The sequence below is a fragment of the Rhinoraja longicauda genome, chromosome 2 (assembly GCF_053455715.1).
Source record: "Rhinoraja longicauda isolate Sanriku21f chromosome 2, sRhiLon1.1, whole genome shotgun sequence".
In the NCBI taxonomy this organism is placed as follows: Eukaryota; Metazoa; Chordata; class Chondrichthyes; order Rajiformes; family Arhynchobatidae; genus Rhinoraja; species Rhinoraja longicauda.
The window spans coordinates 12,196,412-12,210,754 of NC_135954.1; the positions used below are offsets into that span (position 1 = coordinate 12,196,412).

General features: G+C 44.3%; 1 protein-coding gene across 1 annotated transcript in view; it reads right to left on the reverse strand.

Annotated features, from left to right (window-relative positions):
* LOC144611063 (uncharacterized) overlaps positions 1–13,086 on the reverse strand; it is a 148,217-nt gene extending 135,131 nt beyond the window's left edge. The window contains exons 1-2 of the mRNA XM_078430151.1: positions 13,082–13,086; positions 8,934–8,985 (exon numbers count right to left, since the gene is read on the reverse strand). Of these exons, the coding sequence (XP_078286277.1) occupies positions 8,934–8,985; positions 13,082–13,086 (57 nt within the window). The remainder of the gene's footprint in view (positions 1–8,933; positions 8,986–13,081) is intronic.
* Between the last annotated feature and the right edge of the window lie 1,257 nt (positions 13,087–14,343).

A 14,343-nucleotide genomic window follows, 5' to 3' on the forward strand; every position in this document is an offset into this window, starting at 1 on the left:
AAAGTTCAGGATGAGGGATGTGCAAATCTCTCCATCTCTAGAGAAAAGGAATAGACAATAGACAATAGACATTAGACAATAGGAGCAGGAGTAGGCCATTCGGCCCTTCGAGCCAGCACCACCATTCAATATGACCATGGCTGATCATTCTCAATCAGTACCCCATTCCTGCCTTCTCCCCACATCTATTCAATTCAATTCAATCTCTCTATATCACTATCTACAGTATATCTCTCATTTCCCTTTCCCCTGACTCTCAGTCTGAAGAAGGGTCTCGACCCGAAACATCGCCTATTCGAAACGTATAAGATTATTAAGATTATTAAGGGGTTGGACACGTTAGAGGCAGGAAACATGTTCCCAATGTTGGGGGAGTCCAGAACAAGGGGCCACAGTTTAAGAATAAGGGGTAGGCCATTTAGAACTGAGATGAGGAAAAACTTTTTCAGTCAGAGAGTTGTGAATCTGTGGAATTCTCTGCCACAGAAGGCAGTGGAGGCAAATTCTCTGAATGCATTCAAGAGAGAGCTAGATAGAGCTCTTAAGGATAGCGGAGTCAGGGGGTATGGGGAGAAGGCAGGAACGGGGTACTGATTGAGAATGATCAGCCATGATCACATTGAATGGCGGTGCTGGCTCCAAGGGCCGAATGGCCTCCTCCTGCACCTATTGTCTATTGTCTATTGGTCCTAGACTCTCCCACTAGTGGAAACATCCTCTCCACATCCACTCTATCCAAGCCTTTCACTATTCGGTACGTTTCAATGAGGTCCCCCCCTCATCTTTCCAATCTCCAGCGAGTACAGGCCTAGTGCCGTCAAACGCTCAAGGTATGTTAACCCAATCATTGCTGGGCATCAGTGTGTACTGCCTCAGTGTAAGCTACTATTCTTACACTCTTGTACATACGTATATGATAGATCGTAGGTACAGTAATTATTTACTGAACTCGATGCAAAAAAGGATTTTCACTGTACCTTAGTACACCTGACAATAAAGTACAATAGACAATAAACAATAAGTGAAGGAGGAGGCCATTCGGCCCTTCGAGCCAGCACAGCCATTCAATGTGATCATGGCTAATCATTCTCAATCAGTACCCCGTTCCTGCCTTCTCCCCATACCCCCTGACTCCGCTATCCTTAAGAGCTCTATCCAGCTCTCTCTTGAATGCAATTGAACCATTGCACATTATTCATGCAGCTTGTTGTATGTTTTCTTTCGAATTCATAATCCACATTAAACAACATTGTAAGAAAATGCTTTGGTTGTCCATTTGCTATCGTTAGCTTGCATGAGCAATTATCTCGTAATTAATTGGTTCAGATCCATACGCAGAAAACATCAATAAATCACAACTTAGTAGGCGTGATGTGTAACAATCAGATATGATTTGTATTGTTCTCAAAATGTTTTTTGAATATTTTCGACTCTCGTCTTAATTTCTTAGAAAGTGGAGAGCTAACATTTGGGGATGACCAAAAACCTTTTCTATTACAACCTAGATAAATGCATTTGGGAGCTGCAAAATGCACAGCAGAAGGTCAGGCCCAGCAGATATTTCTAAAGTGTCTAAATAAAAATGTCCAATAGCTCAACTAACGCTGGACTCGATACTCCAGCAGCATTTCCATTTATAGCTTTTCATTCTCAGAATATGCATAATGTTTTTTTAATATTGTGGGCGGCACGGTGGCGCAGCGGTGGAGTTGCTGCTTAACAGCACCAGAGGCCTGGGTTCGATCCTGACTACGGGTACTGTCTGTACGGAGTTTGTACGTTCTCCCCGTGACCTGCGTGGGTTTTCTCCGAGATCTTCAATTTCCTCCCACACTCCAAAGACGTACAGGTATGTAGGTTAATTGGCTGGGCAAATGTACAAATTGTCCCTAGTGGGTGTAGGATAGTGTTAGTGTGCAGGGACCGCTGGGCGGCGCGGACCCGGTGGGCCGAAAGGCCTGTTTCTGTGCTGTATCTCTAAATCTAAAAAATAAATCTAAATCTAAAGTCAACTCTGACTTTCAATCATGGCTGATCTATCTTTCCCTCTCAACAGAGTTAGATAGAGCTCTTAGGGCTAACAGAATCAAAGGGTACGGGGAGAAAGCAGGAACGGGGTACTAATTTTGGATGATCACCTATTTTCTATGTTTCTATATTTCTACCCCATTCTCCTGCCTTCTCCAAAATAACCCCTGCGCCAGTTTTTCCCACACTCCAAAGACTACAGGGGTGGCACGGTGGCGCAGCGGTAGAGTTGCTGCCTTACAGCGAATGCAGCGCCGGAGACTCAGGTTCGATCCTGACTACGGGTGCTGTCTGTATGGAGTTTGTACGTTCTCCCCGTGACCTGCGTGGGTTTTCTCCGGGATCTTCGGTTTCCTCCCACACTGCAAAGACGTACAGGTATGTAGGTTAATTGGCTGGGCAAATGTAAAAATTGTCCCTAGTGGGTGTAGGATAGTGTTAATGTGCGGGGATCGCTGGGCGGCGCGGACCCGGTGGGCCGAAGGGCCTGTTTCTGTACTGTATCTCTAAAATCTAAAAAAAATAAAATCTACAGGTTTGTAAGTTATTTGGCTTTGGTAAGTTGGAAAGTTGTAAAAGTGTGTGTAGGTCAGCGTACGGAGAGATCTCTGGTCAGCACCAACTCGGTGGGACGAAGGGCCTGGTTCCACGCTGTATCTCTAAACTAAACTAAATTAAATCTGTGAAATCTATATCGATAATGTTCTACTGCCATCCCAGCTTCCCAAAAACAGCTAAGAATGCAAAGCAACTCTCTGCAGTTTTACCACAGTCTCTCCTCTCTGTCCCACCCGGACTCACACATATTTCTCCCTTCCTTTCCACCGATACTCCAAAGACCTGTACTCCAAAGACGTACAGGTATGTAGGTTGTTAATTGGCTGGGTAAAATGTAAAAATTGTCCCTAGTGGGTGTAGGATGGTGTTAATGTGTGCGAGGATCACTGGGCGGCACGGACTTGGAGGGCCGAAAAGGCCTGTTTCCGGCTGTATATATATGATGATGATGATGATATTCCTTCCCCTTCCTTCACGTTTCCCCCTCTTCTATCCTTATCTCACCCCTTTTGTCTTTTCACCTCTGGTCTTTGTCCAACCATCTACCTATCAAAAGCCAAACCTTGCTATCCCTCTCTCTCTCTCCGTGTCTCCACTTCATCCCAGTTCCCCGACTAGTCTGACTGTCCTCCTGATTACATTTTACATTGTATGCCTCGTTGTCATCGTCCCCTTGCTAACAATGATCTTTTCTACATTATCCTAGATCTTCGCACCCTTTGATCTCTTGTTTTACCCTTCTGTATCTCTCGTTTCCCTCTCTCCCGACTCTCAGCCTGAAGAAGGGTCTCGACCGGAAACGTCACCCATTCCTTCCATCCAGAGATGCTGCCTGTCCCGCCGAGCCACTCCTTAAAAGTTAATCTTCTGTGCCAAGCCTTGCACAACAATATTGGCCTCGCAGAATGATTAACTACAGCTCGTGATAACTCAAGACATGGTCTACTTCCTTCAAAGCTTCACTGAGTTAGATGTTGAGACTAATGAAGCGTAAATAACTGATTTGTTTTTGATCCTTAACCACAATGGAATACACTGTCACTCTGACTAACTCCATTGTTACCGATATCGCTCAGCCCCGTGACTTTGAAATCTAAGTGCCTCATAAAATATTTACCTGTAGTCATAGGTAATAGGAGGAGAATTAGGCCATTCGGCCCATCAAGTCTACTCCGCCATTCAATCACGGCTAATCTATCTCTCCCTCCTAACCCCATTCTCCTGCCTTCCCTCCCCATAACCCCTGACACCCGCACTAATCAAGAATCTATCTATCTCCGCCTTAAAAATATCCATTGGCGGGCTCCACAGCCTTCTGTGGCAAAGAATTCCACAGATTCACCACCCTCTGACTAAAGAAATTCCTTCTCATCTCCTTCCTAAAGGAACGTCCTTTCATTCTGAGGCTATGACCTCTGCTCCTAGATTCTCTCACTAGTGGAAACATCCTCTCCACATCCACTCTATCCAAGCCATTCACAATCCGAATATTCTGCTCGGGTAGCTGACAACCTGATGGTATGAACATTGAATTCTCCAAGTTCAGGTAACTAACATAGAAACATAGAGAATAGGTGCAGGAGGAGGCCATTTGGCCCTTCGAGCCAGCACCACCATTAATTGTAATCATGGCTGAACATCCACAATCAGTAACCTGTGCCTGCCTTCTCCCCATATCCCTTGATTCCGCTAGCCTTTAGAGCTCTATCTAACTCTCTTTTAAATTCATCCAGAGAATTGGCCTCCACTGCCTTCTGTGGCAGAGAATTCCACAAATTCACAACTCTCTGGGTGAAAAAGTTTATTCTCACCTCAGTTTTAAATGGCCTCCCCTTTATTCTTAGACTGTGTCCCCTGGTTCTGGACTCCCCCAACATTGCGAACATTTTCCTGCGTCTACTAACAACACCATCTCCCCCGGCCCTTTTATCCCCCCTTCTCTTCCCTGTGCCCCACCTGGATTTGCGCCCATTTCTCGCCTTTCCCCTCCCCCAGTCTCCTTCCACCTATATTCCTTTCCTCTGGCTTCACAATTCGCACCCTTTCCATCCTCATCTCACACTTCTGATTATTCCACACTGAAATGATCAGTGAAATATGTGTAGGAAAATAACTGCAGATGCTGGTACAAATCGAAGGTATTTATTCACAAAATGCTGGAGTAACTCAGCAGGTCAGGCAGCATCTCGGGAGAGAAGGAATGGGGTGACGTTTCGGGTCGAGAAGGGTCTCGACCCGAAACGTCGCCCATTCCTTCTCTCCAGAGATGCTGCCTGACCTGCTGAGTTACTCCAGCATTTTGTGATCAGTGAAATGATCATTTTTACTATATTCATTTCAGGCCTTCACCCCAACCATCTACCTATCAAAAGCTCTCCTGACCTATATCTACCTATCACTTGCCAGGCTTTGTCCTGCCCCCACCTCTCTTCCAGTTTTCCCCCTCCCCCATCACAGTCAGTCTAAAGAAGGGCCACGACACGAAACGTCACCTCTCAATAGACAATAGACAATAGACAATAGGTGCAGGAGGAGGCCATTCGGCCCTTCGAACCAGCACCGCCATTCAATGTGATCATGGCTGATCATTCTCAATCGGTACCCCGTTCCTGCCTTCCCCCCATACCCCCTGACTCCGCTATCCTTAAGAGCTCTATCTAGCTCTCTCTTGAATGCATTCAGAGAATTGGCCTCCACTGCCTCCTGAGGCAGAGAATTCCATGGTTCCATGGTTCTCCAGAGGTGTTGACTAAACCGCTTAGTTACTTCAGCACTTTTTTTCGAAAACCAGCATCTGCAGTTCCCTGTGTGCCCACCTATCTACTGCCTTTGGTTTCCATTTAAACCCCCCTGCGATCACACCCTTTCTTCTGGCGTGTAAACTATTTGTTCCAAACAAACAAACAGATGGGCAGCACAGTGGCACAGCTTTAGAGCTGCTGCCTTCTAGCACCAGAGACCCGGGTTCGATCCCGACCATGGGTGCTTGTCTGTACGGGGTTTGTACGTTCTCCCAGTAGCCAGCCTGGCAAGAACAGGAAAGCAGAGTATTACCTGAATGGTGACCGATTGGGAGAAGGGGAGATGCAACGTGACCTGGGTGTCATGGTGCACCAGTCATTGAAAGCAAGCATGCAGGTGCAGCAGGCAGTGAAGAAAGCGAATGGTATGTTGGCATTCATAGCAAGAGGATTTGAGTATAGGAGCAGGGAGGTTCTGCTGCAGTTGTACAGGGCCTTGGTGAGACCGCACCTGGAGTATTGTGTGCAGTTTTGGTCTCCTAATCTGAGGAAAGACGTTCTTGCCTTAGAGGGAGTACAGAGAAGGTTCACTAGATTGATCCCTGGGATGGCGGGACTTACATATGAAGAAAGACTGGATAGACTAGGCTTGTACTCGCTGGAATTTAGAAGACTGAGGCGGGATGTTATAGAAACATATAAAATTCTTAAGGGGTTGGAGAGGCTAGATGCGGGAAGATTGCTCCCGATGTTGGGGGAGTCCAGAACCAGGGGTCACAGCTTAAGGATAAGGGGGAAGTCTTTTAGGACCGAGATGCGAAAACATTTCTTCACACAGAGAGTGGTGAGTCTGTGGAATTCTGTGCCACAGAAGATAGTTGAGTCTTTTAGGACCAAGATGCGAAAACATTTCTTCACACAGAGAGTGGTGAGTCTGTGGAATTTTGTGCCACAGAAGTTAGTTGAGGGTATCATTGGCTATATTTAAGAGGGAGTTAGATGTGGCCCTGTTTGCTAAAGGGATCAGGGGGTATGGAGAGAAGGCAGGTACAGGTTACTGAGCTGGATGATCAGCCATGATCATATTGAATGGCGGTGCAGGCTCGAAGGGCCGAATGGCCTACTCCTGCACCTATTTTCTATGTTTCTATGTTTCTATGTTTATTCCGAGATCTTCGGTTTCTCCCCACACTCCAAAGACGTACAGGTTTGTAGGTTAATTGGCTTGGGGTAAATGTAAACTTGTCCCCAGTGTGTGTTGGGCAGTGTTGATGTGCGGGGATCGTTGGTCGGTGCGGACTCGTTGGGTCGAAGGGCTTGTTTCCGCGCTGTATCTCTAAACTAAACTAAATTAAACTAAACTAAACTAAACATACCGATAGGGATTGGTTGTTCTGACATCTGCAACACAAATTTCAATACTTTACATGTGTTGCTGTCAAAAGACTAAAGCTTTGAGACACTGACTTGTGATTGTCTGCTGTATTTGCCACTGTCAGGGGATGGAATTTGGCATTTTCAGCATCACCATCAATGAAATCTCAATTTACTCCAACTCCACTCACAAATTCCCAGACTACACCACCATAGTGGGCCGGATATCAAATAGTTACATAGAAACATAGAAAATAGGTGCAGGAGCAGGTCATTCGGCCCCTTATGCCAGCATCGCCATTCAATCTGATCATGGCTGATCATCCAGAATTGGTACCCCGTTCCTGCTTTCTCCCCATATCCCTTGAATCCGTTAGCCCTAAGAGCTAAATCTAACTCTCTCTTGAAAACCCAGTGAATTGCCCCCACTGCTTTCTGTGGCAGAGAATTCCACAGATTCACAACTCTCCGGCTGAAAAGGTTTTTCCTCATCTCAGTCATAAATGGCCTACCTCTTATTCTTAAACTGTGACTGCTGGTTCTGGACTCCCCCGACATCGGGAACATTTTTTTCTGCATCTAGCCTGTCCAATCCCTTAAGAATTTTGTATGTTTCTATAAAATCCCCTCTCATCCAGTGAATATAAGCCCAGTCGACCCATTCTTTCAAATAATGACAAGGCAGAGTACAGGAAGGAGATTGAGTACCTTGGAACCTGGTGTCAAGACAACAACCTTTCTCTCAATGTCAGCAAGACAAAGGAGATTGTGATCACCATCAGGAAGCAAAGCGGTACACGTGCATTGATGGCACTGAAGTAGAGATGGTTGAAAGCTTCAGGTTCCCAGGAGCAAAATTGCCAGCAACATGGCCATATAGAAGCAACGACCAAGAAAGCACACCAACGCCTCTACTTCCGTAGAACGCTTCAGAAGTTCGGCATGTCCCCAACAACTCTCACCAACTTAGAACTTTGCCGTGGAAAGCATTTTATCGGGGTGCATCACGGCTTGGTTTGGGAACAGCTCCATCCAAGACCGCAAGAAATTTGCAGCAGCAAATCGTGGACACAGCCCAGACCATCACACAAACCGACCTCCTTTCCATCAGTCTGAGGAAGGGTCTCGACCCGAAACGTCACCCATACCTTCTCTCCTGAGATGCTGCCTGACCCGCTGAGTTACTCCAGCATTTTGTGAAATAAATACCTTCGATTTGTACCAGCATCTGCAGTTATTTTCTTACATTCCCTTCCATCGACTCCGTTTATACCTCACGCTGCCTCGGCAAGGCCAGCAGCATAATCAAGGACGAGTCGCACCCTGGCCACTCCCTCTTCTCCCCTCTCCCATCAAGCAAAAGGTACAGAAGTGTGAAAACACATAACACCAGTTTCAGGGACAGCTGTTCTTCCCAGCTGTTATCAGGCAACCGAACCATCCTAACAACAACTAGAGACTTTATCTTGCACTACACATTATTCCCTTTATCCTGCTTCTGTACACTGGGGACGGCTCGATTGGAATCATATATAATCTTTCTGCTGACTGGATAGCGCACAGCAAAAAGCTTTTCACTGTACCTCAGTACACGTGACAATAAACTAAACTAAACTAAACTTGTAAGCCAGATGAAATGAGGCTTTTGGAGCTAATTATTTTAAACTTAACATTGTACCACTTTGTTCTGACTTCATCAATGGAAATCGTTATTCTATATTTATCTTATTAATTACCTCCACATTTCAAATGTCTCAATTAGATCACCCATCAATCATCTAAGCTTGTGAAAGTAACAGCTAAATTAGTGGAACTTCTAAATTTAGAATTCATATTTTCGTCCTTCAAACCCTGGCACCTCTCCGGTGTAGATAGACACAAAGTGCTAGAGTAACTCAGCGGGTCAGGCAACATCTCTGGAGAAAAGGAATAGGCCATGTTTGGGTTGGAACCCTTTCTCAGACCTGAAACGCCACCTATTCCTATTCTCCAGAGATGCTGCCTGACCGGCTGAGTTACTCCAGCATTTGGTGTCTGCCTTCAGTACAACCCGACATCTACACATCTCTCTGGCGTATCTGGGCTGCACCTCGTCCTAGGCCAATGTAAACATCCTGACTCGGTCAGGCACCCAAAGAGGAACTTGTAATGTAAATCAACATGGCTTTGTGTGATAATAAATTACAATTTGAAATATGACATAGCTAAACAGCAATAAAGTTCAGCACGTACCAGGCCATCTTTTGGCAGTGGCTTTGTCTTCTTTATTCCGATCTGGATATAACTGAAAAGAAGAACATGGGTGGTTACTTGCTATTCTTCATATCAGTGAGTGAAAGCATTTTATACTAAAGTACAGTGATATCAGCGTAAAACATGAGACATGTTTGCCAATCTGTCTGGGTCTTTGATGCTCAGCAGGGAGGTACATACGAATGGTAGTGCCGAAGTAGAGATGGTTGAAAGCTTCAAGTTCCTAGGAATAAATGTCACCAGCAATTCGTTCCGGACCAGCTACATCGAAGCAACTGGCAGGAAAGCACAACATCACCCCTACTTCCTTAGGATTAGGAAGTTTAGAACGTCCCCAACAACCCTTACCAACTTCTACAGATGTGCCATAGAGAGCATTTCATCGGAATGCATCACGGCAGGGTTTGGGAACGGCTCTGTCCAAGACCACAAGAAATTGCAGGGAATTGTAAACGGAGTCCAAACCATCACAACAAACTGAGCTCCTTTGCACAATTTCTTCCCAGCTGTTATCAGGCAAATGAACCGTCCTCTCACCAACTAGAGTGTGATCCTGACCTCCCATTATTGGAGATAATACGATATTATTTTATACATTAGACATTGTTACGATATTATTTTATACATTAGACATTGTTGTTTAAGGTTTGTGACTACTTAGGCATTAGGCGCCTCTCTGTAACTAATTAAGGCGCTCTAGACATTCCTTGCCCTTGACACGTGTCTGTAACTGCTCAGGCAGCACTCCTTTGCTTCAGCCTTTACCTACCCCTGTCAAAAGATAATTAATGGCGGAGCGAGGAGGAGAAACATATGAGTTGGAATGATGGATGAACCAGAATAGAAGATAATGGTGGCAGATAAAGAAAGACATAGGCCTTGGGGTGATGAATGGATGTGAGGGATGGACTAGCAGGGAAATAAGGGAGGCGAAGTATGAAGGGATGTGAGCATTGAGATAAGGATATATTACTGAATGGGATTTAATGGTGGCGGGACAGACGGGTGACTGCAAAGAAATGAATGACTGAAGAAAGGAGTGTGGGTATGAGGTAATGTAAAGAAGATAAGGTTTGGAATAATCCTATAAACATAGACTGCCCGATGTACTAAGTGGGCAGTCAGATGGTTGACATCCAGATTGTTCCAGCCGTTGTTTGCAAATAAAGGCTTTTAACTTCTTGAAGAATTCTCCGTGTCATCTGCTTCATTTTTGAACACCGGTAACCACGACAAAATCTACCTCACTGGAGACCTTCGAACTATCTTTAATTGGACATTAACTGGGCTTTATCTTACATTAAATGTCATATCCTGTATACTGTCTCTGTACACTGTGGACGGCTTGATTACAATCATGTACACTCATTTTGCTGACTGGAAGGCACGCGACAAAAATCTTTGCGTTGTACCTCAGCAAGTGCGGCAATAATAAACTAAACTAACAAGTAAAATAGAATCAAAGGGTGAATGAAACGCAAAAGATCCTTGCCGAACTGTATAAAAATTAACGCGGAAATGTTTTTTTAGTCACTTTGGGAGAAAAGGTTAAATACTGGAGTTTTTTTTTTAATGGTGAGAAATTGAGAGGTGATCAGAGGCACCTTGTACATTAATCACTGACAATTTACATGCAAGCATCACAAGAATCATAAGGTCTTTCATTCGAGGTAGGGGAATCAAGAACCAGAGGACGTAGGTTTAAGGTGAGAGGGGCAAGATTCAATAGGAACATGTGGGGCAGCGTTCTCATTCAGAGGACGGTGGTTAGATGGAACAAGCTGCCAGAGGAGGTAATCGAGGCAGATTAAAAAAATGACTTGGACAAATACATGGATAGAAAACGTTTAGATAGATATGGGCCAGACACGGGCAAATAGGTCTAGATTAGATGGGGCGTCTTGGTCGGCATGGACAAGGTGGGCCTGTTTCCATGCAGTTTGACTCTATGATTCCAATAGACAATAGACAATAGGTGCAGGAGGAGGCCATTCGGCCCTTCGAGCCAGCACCGCCATTCAATGTGATCATGGCTGATCATTCTCAATCAGTACCCCGTTCCTGCCTTCTCCCCATACCCCCCTGACTCCGCTATCCTTAAGAGCTCTATCTAGCTCTCTCTTGAATGCAATCAGAGAATTGGCCTCCACTGCCTTCTGAGGCAGAGAATTCCAGGTAAACACTATTACACGTAGATTTGAGAACAAGAATAGAGATGCCTTAATGCAATTAACAAGGATTGCACATGTATTATTTTTCACAGGTCTGGTCTCCAAAACTAAGGATGACATAAAATGCAATAAAGGGAGTCAAGAACCAAGAGGGTTCGATTGTCATATGTACCCACTAATAAATAGAACAATGAAATCCTTAGGTGCTGCAGCTAACATGCCCATTAATGCAATAACACAAAAATAAATTTAGAATAAATACAATAAGTTAATAATTAAGATTCACCTAATTGATTTCTAAGATGGGGGTGCTTTATTTTATGAGGACGATTAAGAAGAAACTCTTTAGTCAGAGGGTGGTGAATCTGTGGAATTCATGATCACAAACAGCTGTGGAGGCCAAGTCCATGGATATTTTAAAGCCGGAGATTGAGAGATTCTTGATTAGCACGGGTTATGGGGAGAAGGCAGGAGAATCGGGTTGAGAGGGAAAGACAGATCAGCCATGATTGAATGGCAGAGTAGACCTGATGGGCTGAATGGCCTAATTCTGCTCCTGGAACCTTTGAAACGTGCAAAATTCTTACGGACCTTGACGACCATGATGCAAAAATTTTGTGCTCACAAAATCTGTGCATTCTAGAACCAGGGACCACAGTGTCAGAATAAGGGGTCAGAATAAGAGGTCAAACTTTGACATTCTCTCCCCATGAGAGAAATTCTCTACCCATATGTTTTACAGTTGAGCATATCCAAGAGAAAGGTCGTTAGATTTTTAAATATTAAGGAAATTGAGGGAATGGGTTTTCATGCAGGAAAGAGGGTTGAGATTAACAATCAGCCATGAAATTGAAACATCAGAAAGCAGGCACACTGGGCCGAATGACCTATCCCTGTTTTTATTCCTATCTTGCTCTCTAAAACCAACAACTATAGTTTCTTAATGTTGCATCCTTGGCATGGATTTATCCATTATCACCCCTCCTTCCACACGGTCACGGGGAGAACATACAAACTCTGTGCAGACAGCACCTGTAGTTAGGGTCTCTGGCGCTGTAAGGCAGCAACTCTACTGTTGCACCACTATGTCGCCCAAGTTCTTCTGAATCACCTCATATATTTCAATAGACAATAGACAATAGGTGCAGGAGGAGGCCATTCGGCCCATGGAGCCAGCACCGCCATTCACTGTGATCATGGCTGATCATTCACAATCAGTACCCCGTTCCTGCCCTCTCCCCATATCCCTTGACTCCGGTATCATTAAGAGCTCTATCTAACTCTCTCTTGAAAGCATCCAGGGAATTGGCCTCCACTGCCTTCTGAGACAGAGAGTTCCACAGCTTCACAACTCTCTGAGTGAAAACGTTTTTCCTCACCTCCGTTCTAAATGGCCTACCCCTTATTCTTAAACTGTGGCCCCTGGTTCGGGACTCCCCCAACATCGGGAACATTTCCACTTTGTACTCCATCTGCTCTGTTGACCTGACCACTCTCATTCCCACTTATGTTTATCATCAGCAAGCTCGGAAATATTGCAATTAGACCCCTCATTCAAATCATTGACATAGATTATGAATAGCTAAGGTCCAAGCGGATATCGGTGCAGTACCCCACTAGTCATAGCCTACATCCTGTTACAGCCAACATGCCGTTATCAGGCAACTGACTCATCCTACCTCAACTAGAGAGCAGTCCTCAACTACTACCTACCTCATTGGTGACCCTCGGACTGTCTTTGATTGGACTTTACTAGCTTTACCTTGCGTTAAATGATATTCCCTTATCATGAATCTGTACACTGTGAATGGCTCGATTGTAATCATGTATTGTCTTTCCGCTGACTGGTTCACACGCGAGAAACGTTTTTCGCTGTACCTCTGTAAAGATCCCATGTTTAGTTCAGTTTAGTTTATTGTCACGTGTAATAGAAAGAAAATAAATTAACTTTCTCACTTCATACTATCGTAATTTGTAAAGGTTAATGATGAATGATGAATGAATGAGTTTATTGGCCAAGTATATACACATACAAGGAATGTGCCTTGTTAGTTACTGTAAGGATGCAGAATTTTAAAAATAACATAAATATTGGCATTGTAAAATTTAAACAGCTTTAATTCACTGGCAGTTTTGAAAAACATACCAGCCTTTTGCTCAAGAACAGAACATGGATTACATGGATAGGTCAGGTTTAGACGGATTATGAGCCAAGCGCAGGCAAGTAGGACTAGTGCAGATGGGACATGTTGGCCGATGTGGGCAAGTTGGGCCGAAGGGCCTGTTTCCACACTGTATCACTCTATGACTCTATAACAGAACTTGCATGAACACCAGCATATTTACAAGATGAATTATTTCCATTGGCAACTGAATGCACATTGTTTGGCTCCTGAGAATAACTGTCATAATTGGACTTCATTATTATGGTGACAATGATTAATTTTTCAGGTAATTTAATTTAGAAATAGATATATTGAATGAGGAGATAGATAAATATTTGAGAGATGGACGAATTGAGGGTTAAGGTCAACTGGCACAGAGTTGATCTATATATGAATTGATATATTACTGGCACAGAGAGTTGATCTATATATGAATTGATATATATATCACAGAGTTGATATATATATCAGTCTGAAGAAGGGTCTCGACCCAAAACGTCACCCATTCCTTTTCTCCTGAGATGCTGCCTGACCTGCTGAGTTACTCCAGCATTTTGTAAAATAAATACCTTCGATTTGTACCAGCATCTGCAGTTATTTTCTTACACTACATGATCTATATATGAGTTCATCTGTTGATCAGTACGGGTGTCAGGCGTTATGGGGAGAAGGCAGCTGAATGGGGTTGAGAGGGAAAGATAGATCAACCATGATTGAATGGCAGAGTAGACCGGATGGGCCAAATGGCCTAATTCTGCTCCCATCACAATAGACAATAGACAATAGGTGCAGGAGTAGGCCATTCGGCCCTTCGAGCCAGCACCGCCATTCAATGTGATCATGGCTGATCATTCACAATCAGTACCCCGTTCCTGCCTTCTCCCCATACCCTCTGACTCTGCTATCCTTAAGAGCTCTATCTAGCTCCCTCTTGAAAGTTAACAGTTAAGGAATACACAGTAAACTGATGACAATTTATCCTTGTCGTTACTTTTATTCATAATGAATGATCTTTTGCTATCCACTTTGCTGCTGTAAAACTGTAAATTTCCC